Source organism: Amphiura filiformis, chromosome 3 (genome assembly GCF_039555335.1).
Source record: "Amphiura filiformis chromosome 3, Afil_fr2py, whole genome shotgun sequence".
NCBI lineage: Eukaryota > Metazoa > Echinodermata > Ophiuroidea > Amphilepidida > Amphiuridae > Amphiura > Amphiura filiformis.
This window is the reverse complement of record NC_092630.1, coordinates 31,794,650-31,818,291: the sequence shown is the minus strand read 5'-3', so window position 1 is coordinate 31,818,291 and position 23,642 is coordinate 31,794,650. Positions and strand designations below refer to the sequence as shown.

The following is a 23,642-nucleotide window of genomic DNA, read 5'->3' as shown; positions in this document are numbered from 1 at the left end:
TCAAAAAAGTCAAATGTGAAATGTGGTTTTTTATTTTTATTTTTTTTATAATCCATATCTTCAAATAAAAAAATACCTTTTTGCAAACTGGAATAGGAATTTACAGTGGGTCTCTCTGACACACACACACAAAAAATCATATTTCTTCATACATGACATGTCATATTCAAGAATATTTATGATCCCCTTTCAACCTGCAGTTTAAAAAATGTATTTAAAAAAGATGTGTGATGTTTTCTCAAGTAGTCACTATGCTCGTTTGTTGTTTAATGTGTAAATGTTTACTCCAGTAGTGTTTTATTTTATTTTTTTGCAATTTTTTCTGGGTTTATTTTGTTGTTGTTTTTTTTTGTAAGTGAAAAAAAATTCTAATGCGCAAAATAAGCCATCAAAAACATAATGCCCGCTACAGGAAACAAACTTCTTTTTTTCCCCCTAAGTAATCATATATAGGCCTATATACATTACATATACATGAAAATTACATTTGTAAGACTCATAGGGTTAAGGCCAAAAAATAAAATAAAGTCTGTCTCAGACACTTCGGGGCTTTGCTATGTGAACTCCAATTAACGCTTAGCGCTACGTGTTGGCTATAAATTTCAGTGTTTTTGTGGTTTTTTAACCATATGTGACCAGCTCCAACAAAACCTGGAACAGGTCGCTAGACATGTTTTTGAGTTACAGGCCTTTAAAGATGATATTCCCATAAAAAATCAAATTTTAGAATTCTTTATTTCATGGTATTTGACTGTGGGACTAAGTGGACTTTCAAATCCTTGAAAATACTAAAAAGAGGCTTATTTAATCAATAAATTACAGTTGAACTATGATAATCCCTATTCAATCCTGTGTAAGGCAGGAAACTAATTGACCCATTACTCAGAGTAGCAATTTGGTAAAAATATGAAGGTATCATTTACAAAATTATCCATATCTTGAAAAGTATTGATGTTTTTATATAATTTTGGTATCATTTTATATAAACACATCAAAAGAAATAAGTCCCCCTCTGAACATGTCGTTATAACATTGTAAAATTTTCAGAGGGGGACTTATTTCTTTTGATGTGTTTATATTGTCAAGTGCTTACATTTTTATTCAAATCATGAAATATCAAGTGTTGTTTTTTTGTACACATTTCGCCATGATTGTAAAAGAGACAAACAAAACTATTCATTGTTTATGTATATTACTATGTTTCTGTTTTTGAATATCACAAAGTACATAAACATTGTGCCTTGACTGTAAAAAAAAACAATATTGCATAGTAACATGTAAAAAACAAAAACAATGGTCATGCTCATGTCATAATCTATTAATAATGATTTCAAAATATGCACAAAGTCAATACATTTTGAAATCATTAATAGATTTTATTTTAAATCAACCATGAATGATCATAGCATTTAGCTCTAGGTCCAGGGACACTCAAAAATTGATAAAAATAAATAAATACAATGTGTTTTAATGAGAAAATTACTTTTGGCAACTTGTGGGTCAATGCCTCAAACATCCTTGAAATTGTGCCCACGTAAAAACAAAGAATTGAAAATTTTATTTCACATCTTATTGTTTTCTATTGTAAAATATTGTATAGATCTTTTTGCCCTGCTTCACACTTAAATTAGATTCTTTTGCCCTGAGCGCAAATATTTTCCCCGTATATTTCAAAAGAGCAGGTCTTTTGCCTTCAATTAGCAAAGCTGGTGGAGCACCCCACACATAAAATCAAAATCAATTTTACCAATATCCAATTCATTTCGCTTGATCGCAGAAATTATGTTTACAGGTCCCAAAAGGATGTCAACACACAAGGACAGTCAAGGGACTTGAGTCTTTACTCATATGTGATGCGACCGAGCAAAATCAATCAGAAGTCAGATATATTGATTTTTACATATAGCCAAACAAAAACATTTATTTCTTTTGTTGCATATTATTTTGGAAACACTTCAATTACTCATATCTTTGCAACTATATGTTTAATTTCAATGAGGTTTTCTGCAAAATGTAACTTTGCAAATGCTTTATACAATCATGTAAAAAACTGAAAATTGAATATGCCCGACTTCAAACTTGATTTTGCTTGATCACACCACATATGTCTTCAGAACAGAGAGATTATTTTCCAACATTTTGTTTTATAGAGAAGCTTAAATCTGATCTGTAATCAATTAAAATAAATTACTTGACATTATTGACTGAATTTTATAATTGCAACTGTTTATTTAGTTTTGCTTATCAAATGTTGGAGGATATCAATATTAAACATGGCTTATTTATAAATATATGTATTTTCTCCTTATGTACATCACCTTTGCTCAGACAAAACACAAAGTTGCTTTGTGCCCTTGATTTAGATTCTTAAAGTATTTTGTTTTCATAGTATTGAGGTATTGTGGGTGTAGGCAAACAAATTAACAGTCCAAAAATGTGTACTTAAATACATAAGTGTGTGTATAATACTTGCTTAAGTCATTGGCATTCCTCAACAATAATCTCTTCACATATCAGCATGTTTTGTTGGCTCTTTGTAGGTCTTAAATAATACTGAACTTTCGACAGTTTGGTTAGGAATGCATTTTATCATGCATAATTGAAATTGGATTAATTTATGTTTATTGCGCAGTTGTTGTAATATGTTTTAGGCAAGTGGCATGGCAAATTTTAAATATGATTCTGGTTCCTTATTTTCACCATGATTATGTACTCCTGGATAAACGAAAGACATTTTTCATGAACCTTCCATTGGGTTAGGTATATGAAGTAATTTCAAAAGGGATGTCAAAATGTGAAAATGTGAAGTTGGTTTTTTTTTTTAGTATTTTTTCCAACAAATTAAGTTCTCATTTTCATCAGACATACTACTTACCTTACTCTACCGGTTTTTTTGAAGTTATTAATGTGAAGTTATTACTGATATCTTTAGTTTATTCCAAATTGATTTTTTCACCTTAAAAGATTGTTCATTGCAGGGCTTGTGCTTTATTTCAAAACTTTCAGGTGCCTCATAACATTTTCTACTGGCCTTGTGCTGGCAAAATGTACAAGCAAATTATTATGAAGTAAACAGCATTACTCCCTTCAGTATTACCATATGCTAATGTCAACAGTCTTCAATAGCAACATCAATACTACAGAGGGATTGGGAAAATATAAAAAGGTAAAGGAGTCAAACCTGCATTTTTTACAGGACGGAGTGGCCATCTCTCTTTCATTAGCAATTAGGCCAGGCTCCAACATGAAATGTTGCTGAGGGGGATCGCCACACCTCCCCCACAGTGAGTCTGTTACCTTCCCAGCATTTAAGAATGCCAGTACCCTTTTATACTCCTGGGTGGAGAGGAGTAATCGAGATAAAGTACCTTACTCAAGTGCACCACACGATAGCATTGCCTGGGCTCGAACCTGCAACCTTCCGATTATGAGTCGAAGTCCGTTCCGCTCGGCCACCATGCTCCCTAAAAATATGACAATATAGCAATAACAGCATGTTGTTGAACATATATGTATGCAATTGTATGCAAATTATTGGGAAAACATGCGCATGAAGTAAACACCATTACTCCCTTCAGCATACATACATAATCAGTGAACTTTGAAACTGATTGATTTTGTGAGGATTTTCAAGGATTTCTGGAAACAATACTCATGTTATTGGGGTGATTGGGGGAGATTATTAATGCATGAGCGAATATATGTGCATTCACATTCTAGCAGGCAGCCACTGACAACAGTATAGGACATCGTACAACCATGGTACAACAGGTCCTCTGCATTTTCAGGTGGCACCAGCACCAAATTTGAGCCCTTGGGCATGGCCTATGACATCATTAATAAAATGGTAGAATTTTCAGACACCCATGTAATATTCTACTTACCCCCTGAGGAAAGTCCATACCGGTACCAAATTTGGTGCTTTTTTATCCAGAAGTGCATGGTTATTAGGGTTATTGAGAGCATGATGTCTTGGACACTCTGTAATATTGTTTCGTTATTACATGTTGGTTTACATTTTTTTTGTACATTTGATGCTTTAGAAATCTCTTGTCATATTAGCAGGCCCGTAGCCAGGATTTTTTGTGGGGGTGCTGATTTTGAAAAAGTGGACTATTTTCCAGGCGGGGGGATTTCTGTGAAAAGTGGACTTTCTTCCCAAATGTAGACTTTTTTGACCAAAAAAGCTTTTAAAAATCAAATTTTTTGGCTCGCTACGCTTGCAAATTCTTAATATTTTGGACTTTTTGTATACTTTTGCTACGGGCCTGCATATTAGTAGTAGAATTTGTAAAGTATTTCAAGGTATATTGTCTGAAGTGTTTACCTTTTTAATGCAAGTGGGTGATGAGTTAATGGGGCAAGAAATCTCCTTTCAAAGAAATCTCCTTTCAAAGAAATCTCCTTTCAATGTTATATCTTGTGCATATTTTCATATTTATTGTTATTTACCATTTGAGCTTATAAGGCTAATGCCCAAGTGGTCACTCTGTTATTGACCAGTGTAGTGATGCTTATCAAAGCGTGAATCCTTAACATTGTTACTTAATTAAAGAGGCTTACTTTTTTATGTAACTTTTTGATGGGGGGATGTTTACTCTGTACAAATGACCATATGGGGATGGGGATGTGCTGCATACATGGGTTACAGTATCAGCTATCTGGTATATTATATAAATGACAATTTTTACAAGGTCAATTAGGGTATATAGATGGGTTTTCACATTTTCTCAAATATTTTGGACAAATTTTGCCTAGTAGCCAAACTTTTTGAAATTTGCCAAAACTTTGGTAATATCTGTGCCCAGGTGTTTAAAGTTTGTTTAAAGTTAACAGTATTGTAGGCTTATGATACAAATGGGTGCAATATTCTTTGACATGTTTTGATTCTCAGAAGCACTTACTACCAAAACCAAACTGTACAGGATGGTGTAAACTGCAAAGGAATCGGTGTCACACTTGTCAAAAATGCACTTTCAAATCAATATCAAGGTGTTTTCCTCTTCACTGCATCTGTAAAGGAGATTTAGAAAAAGGAAGTGCATAAAAATATGATACAGGGTTTCAAACCTTAATACTATTGGATCAGCTCTGTTTGTTTTTATAATTGGCCCAGTATGCAGATCTTGCGGATAAATATTTAAAAAAACATTACCTAAGACAGGAAACCTAATCATTGGGGCATAAAAATAATCAATAATTATAAAATTAGATTTATTGACATGTTTTCTTATGCTTCTTATTGTAACGGGCTTGTAGTTTTTAGCCAGTAAATATGTAGGTATCAATGCGAAAGGAGCAAATTAAAATTTGTTGGTGTGAAAGGCGCTATCAGCAATGGATTACATCACAATTTCTTACCTTACTTTGCTTTGTTTTTCCGCAGCCACAGCATCACCTCCTGAGCCTATCCCAGGTATGTGTGTTTTATTTAATCAAAGTAACAAACAGACTTAAGTTACATTACTATGTTGTAATGATTTTTGTGTATTTGTTTTAGTGCTTTCCAATTTGTTTGTTGAGCAGAATTCCAATCTGCTGTAGACTTTGTTATTATTGATTACATTTCACCCTATTAAGCCACCCCTGCTTTGTATAATATATTCTATCAATATCTGCCTATTTGTTCTCTCTTGTTGAACAAATATTGTTTCTGTTTTTGTATAATTCAATATTACCTTGAATTGGAGAATTTAACAAGTGATTGGATTAGCAGCTCTGGCCATTTAAAAGGGAAACATCGTTTGAACTGGAGTGATTGACCTGAACTGGAATACACAGCAAGATGTATAATATTTACTACTACATTATCTCACGCTTGTTATCTTTTACATCTCTTACCTCTGTAGATGGATGTGAAAATATCATCTTCACGCCATGCTTGGATCTTTTACCATACAGGTAAGTGCCTTAAAACTTTAAATGCTTAATCACTTAATGCTCTGCATGCTAGCCATAGCCTTCAACATAAAAAGTCCAAGTTTATAGATATTTTCTCAAAATATCAAGAGCTATCTTAAGAACCACTGAACCAATACTAGACCTGTTTGTACTAAGTTGAACACATTTGTCATACTGATTCCAAATTTGATCATGACAAAAAACAATTCTGAAATTATTGAAAAATTTTAACAAAATTTTGAAGCTTGTCGTATGCATCCACATGGAAAGAGTTAAGTTACGTCTTATTTGCAATGATGTTGGGCATTTGTTGCTGCTGTTGCAGCTTTTTTTTATTTTTCATGATGTAAGCCAATTAAATCTGTTGCTGCTGCTCTTTCTGCTACTTTATGTTATAATCTAGTATTATGATATCTCATTCATATTTTCCTGGATATGATTATGCCTATGTTCGCAAGATGGCATGGAAACTGGCACCCAAGGGGGTCACTGGTCATTGACAAGGGGGTATCATGCGTGACCACAAAGTTTCAAAAAGCACCAAAACAATTATTTGTGAGGTCTAAAAATGCATCCCCTAAACAACTATGAAAAGTGCAATATCCTACCCTAATCAAGTATTGACATTATATTTTACCCCCATTTGAAGCAAATAAATCAGTAATTTTTTTGTTTTTGTCTGTAAAACCCTAAGCTTTATAACAACTGGGAAAACACAAAATAATTAAAAGTTCATTACTTTTAACCTTTATTCTATACATTTGTCTCAAAGGACCCAAAACATTGTGTTTGTTGTGCAAGGCATACCCTTTTTCTTAAATTTCCTTCTTTTAGATACATAATAATTTATGTATAGTGCCTGCTCATGAAAAAGACACTTTTTATGTGAATCATTGGTCACAAATGATACCCCCTGGTCAATGACCAGTGCCGCCCTCCCCCCGAACTGGCACTACAGGCAGCCCTGTTATATTGATTTTTCAAAGTAAAATGCTATTACCAATGCAATGCATCTGAAGGTCCAGGGAAATTAATGAGGTGTCACATGAGCTGGAATAGATAATAGAAATAATGGCTGTTGCTGTTATTGTTGTTTATATTGATTACTTTTCGTAGAAATAGCAGTGTTATTTTTGTTTTTTAGTAGTAACTGTATTTTTACCTTAATTCATTGCACTTAAAGTTTGTATATGTGACACGATCTGGTCCATGGGGGCCAAAGGAGGCATTTTTGAAAATTGAGTTACTGTAATTAGTACATAATGCATGCAATAGGCTATAATTCACTGAAAACACCAAAGGTCTAGCATACTTGGTTCTAAAGTTATGAAGTTTTTTGATGTCCATTTTCTTAAGTATTTTATTGTTTTTACTCCATATTTTTACCTTTATCTCGGTTTCAAATTTACCGCCTTTGGCCCCCATGGACCAGATCATGTCACATATGCAAAAAACATATTTTTGGTAAATAAATATATTTTAGGTAAATAAATATATTTGAATGAAAAGGCAACAAAATATAATGTAGGTAAAAAAAAAATATGTCCAGTATGTAGCAATGTCATTTATGTAAATGTTCTTGAGTTAAGATCAAACAAACAAAATTGCAGGTCAAATTTTTTGGGAGCATGCCCTTAAAGGGGTACTTCATGATCCAATGCCTCCCAACTTTTACTCAAAAAAGGTGTAATATTTTTAACATCAGACACCTAAGACTACATAATATTTGTGTGCGTAACCATTCTTGCAGATTCAGTTGTGTGATAAAGACATCATCCAATTAGTATTTTCTGTATGTCAGACAGAAATTACAACACGGTGGAGTTGCAAATTCAATGTTCGAATCAAGTGAAATTTTGGAAATAAGCCATTTTCGCAGATATCTATTGAAGCATGAAGTGGTCCTTTATGTGCATGCTCCAAAAAATATTTGACCTGCAAATAGTTTTGTTTGATTTTAACTCAAGGACATTTACATAAATGACATTGACCCTGTTCACATTAGAAAATTTCTTCATTCGACGAAGATAAGTTAATCTTGATTGACTAATTAAGCATTGCACTGTACACATTTTATAAAAATTAACGAAGCTCGAACGAAGCTATTAACGCCCAGCTATTATTAAAGCTGGCGAAGCTCACTTATCACATGATCACTTTCCTTCGTTGAACGAAGCGAGCGTACACATTACAAAATTAGCTTTGTCAAACGAAGTATTCCTTCGTCGAAACAACCTTTTTAACTTCGTTGAACGAAGCAATTTTAATCTTTGTCGAAGGAAGAAAAGTGCGTACACATTAGGAAAAAACGATTTGTAATCTTCGTTCGAGGTTCGTCGAAAGAAGAAAATTGTCTAATGTGAACAGGGTCATTGTTACATGCTGGACATAATACATGCAATAATTTATTATGGGAGGTCACAAGTTCAATGTCCAAATCAAGTGAAATTTTGGAAATAAGCTATTTTTGTGGATATCTATTGAACCATAACCTAAAAAGAGGATGCTTAAATCATGAAATGCCCCTTTAAAGATGCTTTGGATATTTTGTTTCACAAAAGTACATGTACTACAAACTTTAAAGAAATTGAAATTATTTGAAGTATATGTCAGCTTGTCCCCTTAAACAAATATTTTGATTTTGAGTTTTGCTTTTGCAAAGATGTGAAGTAGTAGTAACTGGTCATAAGTAGAGAAAACCTGTTATAAGTAGTTTGTTATTATACCATCAGCATCACCTCCTTTACAACGTTTCTTGGCATCTGGCATTATTTTTTTTTCACCCAATACAACTTACCATCAAATTAAAACTATAACCTTAGTGGCTTTTTTAAAGAATTTAAATTAAAAAGCCAAGTTTATGTTAATTTTTCTTCCTCATTTAGACCTCTTTGTCTTCCTGTCTTCCTTATCTAGACCTCTTTGTCTTCCTTATTTGGACATCTCTGTCTTCCTTATTTAGACCTCTTTGTCTTCCTTATTTGGACATCTCTGTCTTCCTTATTTAGACCTCTTTGTCTTCCTTATTTGGACATCTCTGTCTTCCTTATTTAGACCTCTTTGTCTTCCTTATTTGGACATCTCTGTCTTCCTTATTTAGACCTCTTTGTCTTCCTTATTTGGACATCTCTGTCTTCCTTATTTAGAACTCTTTGTCTTCCTTATTTGGACATCTCTGTCTTCCTTATTTAGACCTCTTTGTCTTCCTTATTTGGACATCTCTGTCTTCCTTATTTAGACCTCTTTGTCTTCCTTATTTGGACATCTCTGTCTTCCTTATTTAGACCTCTTTGTCTTCCTTATTTGGACATCTCTGTCTTCCTTATTTAGAACTCTTTGTCTTCCTTATTTGGACATCTCTGTCTTCCTTATTTAGACCTCTTTGTCTTCCTTATTTGGACATCTCTGTCTTCCTTATTTAGACCTCTTTGTCTTCCTTATTTGGACATCTCTGTCTTCCTTATTTAGAACTCTTTGTCTTCCTTATTTGGACATCTCTGTCTTCCTTATTTAGACCTCTTTGTCTTCCTTATTTGGACATCTCTGTCTTCCTTATTTAGACAGCTTTGTCACATTTTGATATATCCTAAAAAAGTGCACTTTCGTATGAATTTGGTGGTACTTCCTTTTTAATTTATGATATGAATAAGGTGTTGCTATGGCAATTGCTGTAAATCATTATCAGTTAATTACATTAATGTGTGTGTGTTTTTAATTTGTGAACAGAACTTCTTATTTGGAGCAGCCTACATCCCAGCGAGTTGCAGCTCAACAGTGGATAAGTAGTCAAGCATTCTATGAGTGTCATCCCGATGCAGCCTTACATATGTGTTCCATCATGTACCCACCATGTCCTACACAAGAGCCAGGTTTACCAGCATGTAGAGAAATGTGCCAGGCAGTTATAGATGATTGTTCAGATGAATTCTATGATTTTAGTGCTACACCATGGCCGGGGAATTGTACTGGGTTACCCAGCACAAATTGCATCAGTTTTAATGGAGGTAGGTTTATTGTCCATGATGAGCAGCGGGAGGGGGTGGGCACCAGCCCCACCACTGGCTACATCACTACCAAACTTGATGTGAAAATTATACTCGCTTACCCAGCATAATAGTTTTATAGGTTGTTCTGTCAAACATATGTGTACTACATACAGAGAAATGTTAGTGTCATTTGTGATCTTTAAAATGATTATGCTCACACAAGATTACTATAATATTCAAATGTTATATCATGAAAGTATATGTGGGCCCTTGTGGAAGGGGACGTCCATCAACATGTTGGACAGATGATGTGAAGAATGTTTCATAACACGGAATGTATGGTGCAACATGTTTGGCTTTTGAGAGAAGTAGATGGCATACTCATGTGAAGACCACAGCAGGGCAGTCCTGCGCCATCTGACCCAGAGAGAGAGGGAGAGAGCATGAAAGTTGGTTAGGTTGTGCAAATTTGTGGCCTTGCACAAGTAATATATTAAGCAATCATTCGCAAAACATTCTTTGCATATTTCAAACAGCTTAAATATGTATATGTCAAATTTGACAAGTGCATTGTAATGGTGGCACTGGGGCAGTTGGTTAGAATGGAAGCTAGGGATTTATTAATTTAATTTGCTTGTAGTTTAGATTAAATACTACCAGGTATGTAGCAACCTCCCTGATTAAACCATTATGGTTTATTTACAAATATTACTTACACGTGTGCTATATGAAAAGACAGAGTGAAGTTTCTTCTGAATATAGACCTAGGCCTATATTATGGATAGACTTCATATTTAGGAAAGCATCATGGCAATATAGAGGGTCAAATAGAACAATTGTGACATGGTAATAATAATATATCAAAAATAGGAAAAGAAATGTTTCTGAGCATATTTTCATTCATAGTTTGATGGTAAAGCCTTCTCTGTTGCAGGCCCATCACTTTGGAACTCACTTCCGCAGCATGTAAGAAATGCCGGCTCAATTGCAGTTTTCAAAAACTCTTGAAAACTCATTTGTTTTAATCTGAATTTGTATTTTTGCTTTGTATTATATTTCATGTGGTATTATTTGTTGTATTTTGTATGGCGCCTTGATCATACTGGATATTGCGCCTTATAAGTATTTAATATGTGTATGTATGTATGTAATATAAAAAACAACAATTTTTATCACAATCTATAATATCAAAAGAACACTTGAGCATTTAGCTAGGAGGTGCACTTTGAAACCTTCCTTTTATAAATCATCAGTTCAACCAATCTAGCTCCAGACAGTTGTTGGTATCCCAAAATCTATTCTAAAATTGTCTACAATATTCAGTTGGAATTTCAAATTTGAACAGGAAAAATCCCAATTAGTTGAACATGTGAACTGAAATTGAGATAATAGTGCAATCTTCCACAGGGGGAATGAATTTTAAATGGAATTGCATATAGTATCTATTATTCTTTCTGTCATATGTCTCACATCTTCAAATTTGGTACTGGCCACAAAACAGAATACAAAGATTAAGGTCCACCAGAAAAGAACAGGAGGCTTAGCCATGAAAATGTTGTTTTAATATAATAATATGAAATTGAACAATAACAATACTGTATTTCTAACCATTCACTATATATCATACAGACAAGACAAGTAATAAACAGAAAATAGTGTTTTCAGTAATTGATTCTCATTTTCTTTTAATACAACAAATCCATAAAATGTGCAATATGTATTCAAGGTCTTGTATAGTATTCAGGTCAGTAGGCAGGTATTGAATACTGTTTGTTCAAATCAAATATTAGGATTTTAGGTTACAGTCTAATCTGCTGTAATCCCCCAGTAGACTGGTATGAAATGGATCTGCTTGTAAAATAGCTACCAGCCTGGAATATGGGCATGCAAGATGGCCATTCAAGTAATATATTGTACATTTATGACACACAAAAACAACTGGCAAGTTTCAGTCCCATTGGTGTGACCCACCAGATAAACAAACTACTGCATGTAGAGCTGACAAAAATACTAAAAGTCACTATTTAGTATTGCTATAGTCAAAATATTAAATTCTCGATCATGAGAGCCAACTTGGGTACGCACAGTTATTTGCGTCGAGCGTACTATGCAAAGACCGGCGCTTATGGTACAAACACAGCTTTTGAGAATTGACCAATCCCACAGTCGTTGCTAGGCAAGGTCAAGGTTCGGTCATGCAGATCGTGTTATTCTATGAAAAGTACGCTGACGCAGAAGGTACATCCTCTCATGATCGAGAATTTGTTATTTTGCCTATACAATTAATTATATGGATGATATGGTTGAGATATAATCCCAAGATGTCAGGTGGATTGTTCCATTATAGAGCTGTTACGCAAGTGAAATGGGACAATGTACCTCTGAGTGATTGATTGTACCTCTACATACATATTATATGAATCTTACACAGTTAAAGTAATAATGTGTGATTTGCATAAAGAATAGATTCCTATTTAAATGTTTGTGTTCACTGATCACATTATCCCCTTTTAATCTCGAGCCAAACAAATGAGGTATAACGAAGAAAATTGTGATTTCATTCCAGCGAGTACTACGCTTGCCGATCGTAACATTAATACTACACGGAGCATTGTGCTCGACGTGTGTACACATAAGCTGACATCCACATGAGATGTTAGCAAGCAGTCGATCGATGAACTCTGAATAAAATTGATGGCGTCGCTGTGAAGCAAAGCACACATTATGGCTTTAATACATGTTTTATATCACTCACACATGAATATAACACCAAGTTTTTTTATGACACAACTAAATCATCAGATCTTGGAAGTAATATACCCCAATTCACACAATAAAGCAGCATCTTCCCTGATTTGCATTCATTGTCTAACCAAGGATGGTGGCTGGGTCGTATTATATTGCCATGCATAAGAGTCTTTTGGGCAGCAAAAACTATCAAAACACATCATGATTAAAAACGATCAAAACACATCATGATTATTTTTCAATGGTGTGGGTGATTGTAAAAATATTGAATATATACATTTTATGTATGAGTTATATTCTCAAACTTTTTTCATTTATTTCCTATTTTCAGAGATAATCAGAGCTGCAAATCCTACAGCACCAGTTACCGTGGAAATAGCAACATCAGGTTTGGCTACCACATCCTCCCCAGCCTCCCTTCCTCCTTCCGACAACCCACCTGTAGACTACACCTGTGTATCATCCAAGTTACCAGAAATCTGTATACGTGAAGGGTTACTTCCATACACCAATTTCATGTTCCCTAATACATATAGCGATACTCCTGAGGGGGCAGGCGACATCTTCAGTGTGTTTGTCAGACCGGTTCTGAATTGTCCACAGCTTGACGCTACCATATGGCTCTGTCTGGCCCTCTTTCCAGCATGCCCATATTCAGATGGGAAGCCAATGTGCATGGAATTTTGCAATGGAATAGAGAACTCTTGCAGTAGATATTTTGAAGGCAATCTGGTTGATCTGATTGATTGCAGTGTCTACCCAGACACAGACTGTGTGACTTTTGGTGGTAGTAAGTAGTATCCAGTTTGGAATCCAATTTGTTAAGATTATTGTTCAATTTTTGCACACCTCCAGAGTTTGTTTAATCAAAAGATAGTCAAATTTAATGTTCTGATTGATCACACTGCATGTCAACTTCTCAATTTCCTAAAACCTTTTGATCATAATTGTATTCATTCATTCATTTATTCATTCATTCATTATTATTATTTGCTCATTTATTATTAATATTATTAATATTAACCTTTATTTCCATAATCAAAATTCAAGCTTATACACCAATATAGCTGATATCTATAGACCGTTCATATAATTGCCATACTTCAGATGTAAATGGGACATTGATAATCATGTGATTATAATAAGCAAAACCCAAGTTTAAAAGAATATCACATGTTTTTGAATCATTTGAATTTGATGTCCTTTTTGACCTTGGCTTTGTTTGTTATAATCACATGGTTATCAATGTCAAGGCTATTTACCCAATCTATGGCTGAAGGATGCCAATTAGAAGAATATGGTATATAATTGAAGATGCATCTCTTACTTTTAAAGATGGCAAATATTAGGAAGCTATCTAGGCCTATATATTAATTCTCTTCACGCGGGTGTCGACTGCAGACAACATTTTTCAAAAAATATTTAAAAATTCACAAATTTCAGAAATGTAAATTTTCATGACCATATTTGGCATCAGTATGAAAGATGCATTAAAATGAGTACAAACAAGCTTAGTATTGGTTCAGTAGTTCTTAAGATAGCTCTTGATATTTTGAGAAAATATTTCAAAACTTGAACTTTTTCCGTTGAAGCGCATGGCTAGCACACAGAGCATTAACTCTCACCTCATCTAAACAGTGGACTCTACCCAAATTCCTCTTCCTTGCTTCTTTTATTGTCTATGTACTATCCTTGAAGTCTGTTATATCATGGCATCATATGTAGTATCCTGAAGTCTGCCAAATCATAGCACCATATGTAGTAGTATCCTGAAGTCTGCCAAATCATTGCACTGTATATAGTATCCTTGAAGTCTAGAAAGTCATTACAATTTTTGTACATTGTATCTATTTCTTTCACTTTGTACATTTTCTCTCCTTTTTTTGTTCCTTCTCTGCCTTCCGATAACAAAAAACAATGGTCCTTGTTGGGGTTAATCCCGGGGACTGCTCTATAATCCGACGCTTCTATAATCCGAAGGTTCTTTAGTCCGAAGGTTCGCTAGTCCGAACATGTGTTCATAGCATTCACTAGTCCGAATTTTAAAAGAGGTTCTCTAGTCCGAAAAAAAAAAAAAAGAGGTTCTTTATTCCGACGGTTCTTTATTTGAAGGTTCTATAGTTCAATTTTAAAAAGGTTCTCTAATCCGAATATTAAAAGAGGTTCTTTAATCCGAATTTTAAAACGGTACTCTAGTCCGAATATGAAAATAGGCTCTTTAGTCCGAATTTTAAAAAGGGTTCTATAGTCCGAAATTGCAAAAGGGTTCTATAGTCCGAAACGGATACCGTGTTCTTTAGTCCGAATCAGTAAAAAGGCTCTATAGTCCGAATTTTTGTATAACATTAACATTTACTGCACCCTCTAGCTAGATAATAGCAGAGTTTATGGTTAACGGATGACGTTACTTTTAGCACCCCTCGCACCCCCTCATCAAAAACAAATCCTGCGTACGCGCCTGATATCCCCCAACTTACTGTAAACAAAGATCCTAAAAATACGATATTTGCTCCAAAACTGTTGACATATTTTTACACCATGGAACGAAAATATAAAGAAACCTGAAGAAGTACAAAAAAATACACACAAAAAAAATAGAACAAAAGAAGGAAAGACACAATGAAAGAAAATAAATGAAAGAACAATGAAACAACTGAATAAAGACTAAAAGGAAGTCCAAATGAAAGAACAATGAATACAAAGATAATGAACAAAATAATGAACATTACAGAAAGAACAAGGAGAAGAAAGAAAGAATGTAATAAGGAGAAGAAAGAAAGAATGTAATAAGGTCTAGAAATTAGAATATAGAACCAAAAAAAATGAGAAAGGGATTTTAAGAAAGAGCTAATGAAAAAAATATCGAATCGAAATCAAGAATGAACAAATGAATGATGATTTGACAGTGAAACAAATGATGAAAATAAAATTCGGACTATAGAACCTCTTTACCAATTCGGACTAAAGAACACGGTATCCGTTTGGGACTATAGAACCCTTTTGCAATTTCGGACTATAGAACCTTTTTTTAAATTCGGACTATAGAGCCAAGCTCCATATTCGGACTGTAGAACCCTTTTTAAAATTCGGACTATAGAGCCTATTTTCATATTCGGACTAAAGAACCGTTTTAAAAATTCGGACTATAGAACCTTCAAATAAAGAACCGTCGGATTAAAGAACCTTCGGACTAAAGAACCGTCGGAATAAAGAACCGTTGGACTATAGAGCTTCCACCTTAATCCCTGCGCAAGTGAAAAACTACAACCATGGCTAGTATAGGAACACAAGCAGTAAATCCTGGGGATAGTCATAAACACTTACTGTATAGAACAAATTATCTGCAAATTATGGGTTTTTTTAAATATAAATTAGTTTGACCATTTGGTTGAGCCATGGAAATACCATGGTTAAGGGATCCAGAATGAGCGTTTATGGCGTTTCGACAGTATTTTTTGTGGGACATGAGAGCACCTCAGACATATCGAATTGCATTCTGAATACTGAAGCATGTCTTTCTGATATCAAATAATTTTCATTTTTGAAATTCACGATATAATACAAATTTTATGACAAATTATTAAAATTTGATATTTTTCAAATTTTTGATATATAACAGTCCTCGAAATGAATTTTATAAATCTAATGATATATTCTTAAAGTGTATGTAGCGGGGAGGAAAAGCCGACGATCAATTGAAAATTTTGACCTTTTATATTGAAGATATGGATTTTTTCCCCAAAAAGACCTTTTTTTTTTTTGTTGGTGTTTCGGGAAAAAAATCCATATCTTCAATATAAAAGGTCAAAATTTTCAATTGATCGTCGGCTTTTCCTCCCAGCTACATACACTTTAAGTATAAATCATCAGATTTATAAAGTTTACTTCAAGTACTGTTAAATTAAAATATCAATTTTTAATGATTTGCCATAAAATGTGTATTACATTGCTAATTTCAAAAATCAAAATTATTTGATATCAGAAGGACATTCTTCGTATTCAGAATGCAATTGGATATGTCTGATGTGCTCTAATGTCCCCCAAAAAATACTGTCCAAACGTTCATACCCCATCCCTTAAGCAGGTAGACACAATTTCTGATTGTTCTTCTAATTTTGTTTGGCATATTTTATATTTGCACAAAAATGTCCTTGTAACTTTTTACACATGCCTCTTGATGCTGTCTGTCTTTGGTTCTACCAAATTTTAGGATGAGGAAGCTCTCTCCTTTATTATAAAATGTTTAATTTTAGCACTTTAAAGCTTTGTGCAAACATATTTGGGTAGTTATCTTCAAATGCTGAATGTTTTTACTTTACTTGCTTTCAGGAATCATTCCTAGTGAGATAATTGGACCTACCCAACCACCAATAAGGACACCTAAAGCTTCAGAATTTCCCATCACTCAAGTGGCTTCAACTCTGCCACCAGATACTTCAGAAGAGGTACCAGAGAAACCTTCCTCAAAGCCCAAGGACCCAATAACAACATTTGCCCCAGATACATCAAGACCATCAAGAAGGACAATGCTCTTCTCAACAACATTCCCAACAACATTATCATCACTGACTAACCAAACACAAACTACCCGAATGGTAACAGAGACACCTGCATCAAGTGGAACAGATGAACCTGGTCCAGTAACAGATGTACCAACATCTGTAATGATGGAAGGCTCAACATCAGTGATGCAGACAACATTGCAACCAGTAACAATGCCACCTAATCCAGGATGTCAAGAAGTTGGCCTTCCAGACATCTGTTCCAGAGAAGGTCTTCTCACATACAACAATGTCTCCTTCCCCAATGAATACAGCAGTAATTCTGTAGAAGCAGGTTTTCTGTTTTCACAATACCTGGGCAATGCTCTGAGTTGTCCACAGTTAGATGCAACTATCTGGCTTTGCTTAGCTATGTTCCCAGCATGTCCTAACTCACAAGGACGCCCTATGTGCAACCATTTCTGCCAAGGAATTCAGTCTGCTTGTAGACGACCTTTTGGAAAAGTGCTGACTGGGTTAATTGATTGTGACATCTACCCAAACAGTGACTGCATATCATACAGTGGATGTAAGTATTCTATTTTGGAATTGAGTATAAAGAAAGCAAAAAACAACTAACCATGTAAGAAACTTGAATCCACAAAAGCTGTCTCTTATCAATTGAACATTTATTATTTTTGAAGATTTCAAATTTGAGGCTAGTGGATCAAGTTAATCTTGTAGCAAAAATTTGTTGAGATTACTAGCTAGAATGCAGTGGCGTAGCTGCCGGGGTGGGGTCAGGGGGCAATTGCCTCCGCCCCTAGTGCAAGGAAAAAAAGAGGGAAAGAGAGGGGGAGAGAGGGAGAGGAGGGAAAGAGAGATGGGGAATCTATACGATATGCAATACCATACGATTATTATCAATAAGCCTGGCAAAATTGTCTATTTGCCCCCCCCAATTAGATTTAATTTATAAATTGTTTTGAACCACTGGATGAATAATGTACGCCAAGAGACGAGATTAAACTTTCATTATGCTTTTGCATTCTCGTGTAAATTTTATTAAGTGAGTTTAGTATGTAACCGGTGCTAATATTATTGGCCTTAATAATATTTTCATATGTCTTTGACTTGCAGTGAGGTAATTATATAATTATAGTTATTAATCTTGAATACAGTACATGGGTATCAAAGGGAAACTGATGTTACAAAAAAATATCTCAATAGCTTACAATATATAAGATGTTACCAACTTTTTATCTATTTCAAATGTTTTACTGATATTATATTAATATGGGGTTAAGAATTGTTCTGTTTGAATAATTTTTTCATCTTATTTGTCTTTTTTCAGCCTATGTACCTCCAGCTGTCATTGGACCAGGTAAGTATCAATAGATCAATTATTTAGGTTAGGAAATTTACTGTAAAAGTAGACATTTTCGCGAGGTTTTTATTTTTGCGAATTTCGAGAGTGGACATAAAATCGCGAAAATAAAAACTCGCAAAAATAACCTTTTGCATTAGGTTTCTATTGTATCAATATCAAAACCGCAAAATTTAATTCTCGCGCAATTGACAAAATCGCGAAAATATCTTCTCGCAAAAATATTTATACATTATTGACATGTTTTAGTTACTTTTTGCACACAATAATAAAACAATGTTATTGTAAACTCTGCATTTTGAGCCAAACTGATGAGGTTCAGTTCACTCAGCCATGAGTCATGAGGTCATGAGTATAACCCTTATGTGACCGTACATGACGAATGATCGCTGTTTATACCCTCGGCTCACGCCTCGGGCATAAACAGCGATCATGCCCTCAATCCTATGAATGAACCCCTAATTCATTGTTTTATAGTACATGATATTGATGTGATGTGCATGTTTATCCCATCAACGGCAGCAAGGTACCAATTATGGGAATGGTCTATATCATGATGTTTTTACAGTATAATTGATTTTGAACCAAGTTATGTGATTAGTATAATGATTATTACAAAGACCACCTAAAAACATTTCAATTTCCCTATTTCAATTTCCCTATTGAATGTATGAATGAATGTGCAATTGTATGTATGAATCTGCAATTCTATATAATTTCCTATTATTTTCAGATTGTTCTCCTGGCCTGTTTCAGTGTGGATCTGGAGAGTGTATACCATCAATATTCAGGTGCGATGATTCCTATGAATGCCCTGATGGTAGTGATGAAAAAGACTGTCCAGGTAAGGCAGAATCACCTGTTTGTAAATACCTGCGAACGAAGACCTCATTCTGCGTATGATTTTTTATGGATCTACCCCACACACACTGGACAACTTTCTATCTAACTGTGACCTGTCCTGAAGCCCACAGAAGAGGGGGCTTCAGGAATGCATTTTTACATTATTTGTGTTGTCTTGGTTATAGCCAGCAACCATGGACCTCCAAGGTTGCAGGTGTGTCCACATTCTCACTGTGTGTATCCGAATGTAGGTCCACATTTACAGGTAATTCCATACGCATACCCCTACCCACCCACACCCCTCTACTTGTTTTGAGTGACAACAAGGTACACAAAATGACACAACACACAGTTATCGAGTTTATTAACGACTATCTGGGGATTTTTGAGATCTTTTTTTCTGACAACCAGGGTCATCAATTATACAGCCACCATGGTGTCCCCGGTTGGAATAAAGCCATGATGGGTTTTACAGATAGGATATGAAGTAGGTTCAATCAGGGACTTTCCCATGTTTTTCTGATGTCTCTTCTTGGTGTGCAAAAGACTCATAAAAGTACCCTATTGTTAGCGCTTACTAACTCAGATGTATTCATGTCTTGGTATATTGTTTATTATAAGTACAATTGTTAGAGTTTTACTTATCTAAACTCGTCCATGAAATGAACTCGGAAAGAATGAAAACGATCTAAATATTAGATGAAATAATACTTTTGTTTACTTCTTTTGTGTTCAGCTTGTAGATCTAATGAATTTGTATGTAGCAGTGGTGAATGTGTGTTGGCAAACAGACGTTGTGATGGTAACATGGACTGTATTGATGGCAGTGATGAACCATTAGATTGTTGTAAGTGATTATGCAATAACAGGTCCAATATGTCTTTCTATGGGTGCCAACCAGTGTTTTAGTTTCATGATTTGTTTATAGAAATACTGCATTTGGGCATAAATGTATAATCCAGAAATTAATTATAAGTTATACAATTTACAGTTTAAAATCAGCATTGAAATTTGCAAAGCATTGTGGGACATTTTTGGGACACTGCCCTCTGACCTATTGGGAAAATTGTCTTTTATAAAATATTATTTAAAATGTTTGACTAGAATAAAAAATTCTTTAAAGAACAAGATTATTTCAAAAGTGAATTATTGAAAATATTGTTAATGATAACATTATTACAATGATAAATGAATGAATAATAATTACAGGAATTTCCCCTGATATGTCAGAGGACAAAGTGTCCCAAAACTGCTCTCAAAAACCGGAAGTTTTAATGCCAATTGTGCTTATTGATATCTGAATTACATAATGCAGACTAAAATATTGGTTGTGCAATGTCATGGGAGAGGGGCTATCTAAGAGGGGCTAAGTGGTTGAAATATACCCAACATAGATTATGTTTGTATTTTCCAGAAACAAAATGAATGGGTCTCTCTAAGCCACCCCAGAGCACACCACTGGGAAGGCAGTAAAAATCTCTTGGTATATTATAAACAAGTGTTCATAGGCTCTAATAATGTTTTTTTTTTCTATTGGTTTCTTTAGGTGATATTGGCGAAATCCAGTGTGGAAGACAGTGCTTTGACATAAACCAATTATGTGATGGTAGCCAAGATTGTGACAATGGTCAAGATGAACAAGGCTGTCCAAGTAAGGAATACAATAGTGTAGTTTTGTAACTTGTAATTTGTTTAACTGCTTTTTTTACATCTTTTTTTATACCAATGCCATCAAAAACCAAGTTGTGTAATGATGATTTGGTATACAACTTGACAGAACAGTGGTAGCATTATTGATGAAGACTTCCATATTAGAGTTGTTGTTGGTAAATTGATGTGTCCTGTAATTAGACAGGGCTGGAATTTGCCCTATAGATTGAGTTTGAACAATCCAGTACCAACACTCAAATGGACAATCAAATGATTATGGGGGTATGGTCCAAATGCCATTAATGCTGGATTCAAAAGAAAACAAAATATGTGATGCGATCAAGCAAAATGAGTCTGATGTTGATCAAAATCAAATTTCAGTTTTCAATTTTATTACATGAGCCATTCTCAGAGCCTTTTTTTGCTGAAAACCTCATTATAATTAGACTTATGGTTCCAGTGATATTGTCATTTTAGCATTGCTCAGAACAATCAAATACAAAGAAAGTTTAATACTATTATTGGCTCTATCTCAAAATCAATATTCCTGACATCCGACTTATTTTGCTTGATCGCATCACTTATACAAACTTTAAGACAACATATAAATGACAAGACAAGCCGTGCTGAGCACAATTATTTCTATTTGCATATATAAGTTTTTAAATTGTGAAACATACTTTGTTTACTTGATCTATCTTTATTTTTTTCATAACTACATGTACTACTGATTATGTTTTTTTCTTTACACAGCAATACCATCTACAACCACAATTCCAGCCCCAACCACACTACCAAATTATACAGGTAAGCTTCAAGTACTACACTGTCATTCTGTAATATAAACCAGGCATATATATCCCCATGCTCATGACTACATTCAATACATTGGTAGTGTTTTTATTTTATGAAAGTTCATTTTCATTCAATGTCGTAATATTTTATCAGTTTGTCTTTCTATATATTCTGCAAATATCCACACCACTAATGAAGAAATCAATAAGATTTCCCTTAGAGACACATTCAACAAGCTAATAGTGATGTGTGTATGTATGTTGTTTGGTGGTAGTGTAATTGGGCTTATTTATGGTGTATGCCATATATAGCATATTCTATGGACCAAGAAATTGTTATATACAGGTATTAACTTTGGCACTGACTTTCTCAAAAATGTAAATGTGATCTTTTGTGCTTGTTTTTTATATATCACCAACTTACACTGTCAAGTTATTATAAAGACAATCATGTGGTCAGATGCTACATATGTCATCATATTTGCTTACAATTTGGGTTGGGCCTTTAGTATCCAGTGATCTGATGTTCAGTGGCTATAAAATCACCATGGTAAAGGCAAAGTACCACAAACTATCATTTTGATTAAATTTCGAGTTTCCTTGGTAGTGTCTTGGCAAATAAAAAGCACAGTGATTGATAGTGTGCTACGCACAGGCACAACATCTAGACGTTGATACCTATGTGATACAAACATTGTTCATTCATATCCTGACCACATCTATCATTATTTTCATACATCTACAGCTAGCCTATGTAGAGGTGGAGCAACATTTTTGTGTGATTTTGATCTACGAACAGGGAGATATAAAAATGTTTACCCTGCAACTGGGTCTGCGATGAATTCCACGACTGTGTAGATGGCAGTGATGAAAGCGCCCCCACATGCAACATACCAGTGGGCGAATGTCTGCCATGTCAATATAAGTGTGCTAATGGCAATTGTATTGATAAAAATCTCAAATGTAACGGAATAGATCATTGTGGAGATGGCAGTGATGAGGGTTCACAAGCTCGCTGCCCCAGCTCCTAGTAAGTAGCCATATGATTTCTGTATGGTGGTATATCTAGATACAAACATGTCAAATATGGGATACAATCTTCTAAAATCAGACCAAAGTCAATAATAATGATATTGAGATATAGGCAAAAAATAAGGAGTGCTCAACAAACAAAAAATAACAAAATGGACATTAAGGGGTGGGGTATGAACGTTTGGACAGTATTAATTGTGGGACATTAGAGCACATCAGAAATATTGAATTGTATTCTGAATAAGAAGTAAACTTTATAAATCTGATGATTTATACATGTAAGTGGGATGAAAAGCCAACGATCAATTGAAAATTTTGACCTTTCGTATATTGAAGATATGGATTTTTTCCCAAAACACCAAAACAAATTAGGTCTTTTGGGGAAAAATCCATATCTTCAATATGAAAGGTCAAAATTTTCAATTGATCGTCGGCTTTTCTCCCCAACTAAGAATATGTCATTAGATTTATAAAATTTACTTTGAGGACTGTTATGTATCAAAAATGTGAAAAATATCAAATTTTAATAATCTGTCATAAAATTTGTATTACATCGTGAATTTCAAAAAATGATTATTCAGAATGCAATTCGATATGTCTGATGTGCTCTCATGTCCCACAAAAAATACTGTCAAAACACTCAAAACGCTCATTCTAGATCCCTTAAAGGGTTCATAACTTTGGAATAAAGTATGCCAGGGACTTAGCAAGGTCAGCACCAGTAAGCATAAGTACTGAGCAAATTGGTAATGGTAATAAAACAATTGTCAACATTGTGGACTTTGGTCTGAGCAGATCAGATTGTGTCACATATAATGTT

General features: G+C 34.4%; 1 protein-coding gene across 1 annotated transcript in view; it reads left to right on the top strand.

Moving 5' to 3' along the window:
• Positions 1 to 23,642, top strand: part of LOC140147193 (uncharacterized) — a 106,251-nt gene that overhangs the window by 79,361 nt on the left and 3,248 nt on the right. The window contains exons 68-78 of the mRNA XM_072168972.1: positions 5,387 to 5,416; positions 5,850 to 5,901; positions 9,628 to 9,905; positions 12,967 to 13,425; positions 16,965 to 17,705; positions 18,471 to 18,500; positions 19,237 to 19,347; positions 20,083 to 20,193; positions 20,893 to 20,997; positions 21,750 to 21,803; positions 22,536 to 22,820. Coding sequence (XP_072025073.1) covers positions 5,387 to 5,416; positions 5,850 to 5,901; positions 9,628 to 9,905; positions 12,967 to 13,425; positions 16,965 to 17,705; positions 18,471 to 18,500; positions 19,237 to 19,347; positions 20,083 to 20,193; positions 20,893 to 20,997; positions 21,750 to 21,803; positions 22,536 to 22,648 — 2,084 coding nt within the window. The 3' untranslated portion in view covers positions 22,649 to 22,820. The remainder of the gene's footprint in view (positions 1 to 5,386; positions 5,417 to 5,849; positions 5,902 to 9,627; positions 9,906 to 12,966; positions 13,426 to 16,964; positions 17,706 to 18,470; positions 18,501 to 19,236; positions 19,348 to 20,082; positions 20,194 to 20,892; positions 20,998 to 21,749; positions 21,804 to 22,535; positions 22,821 to 23,642) is intronic.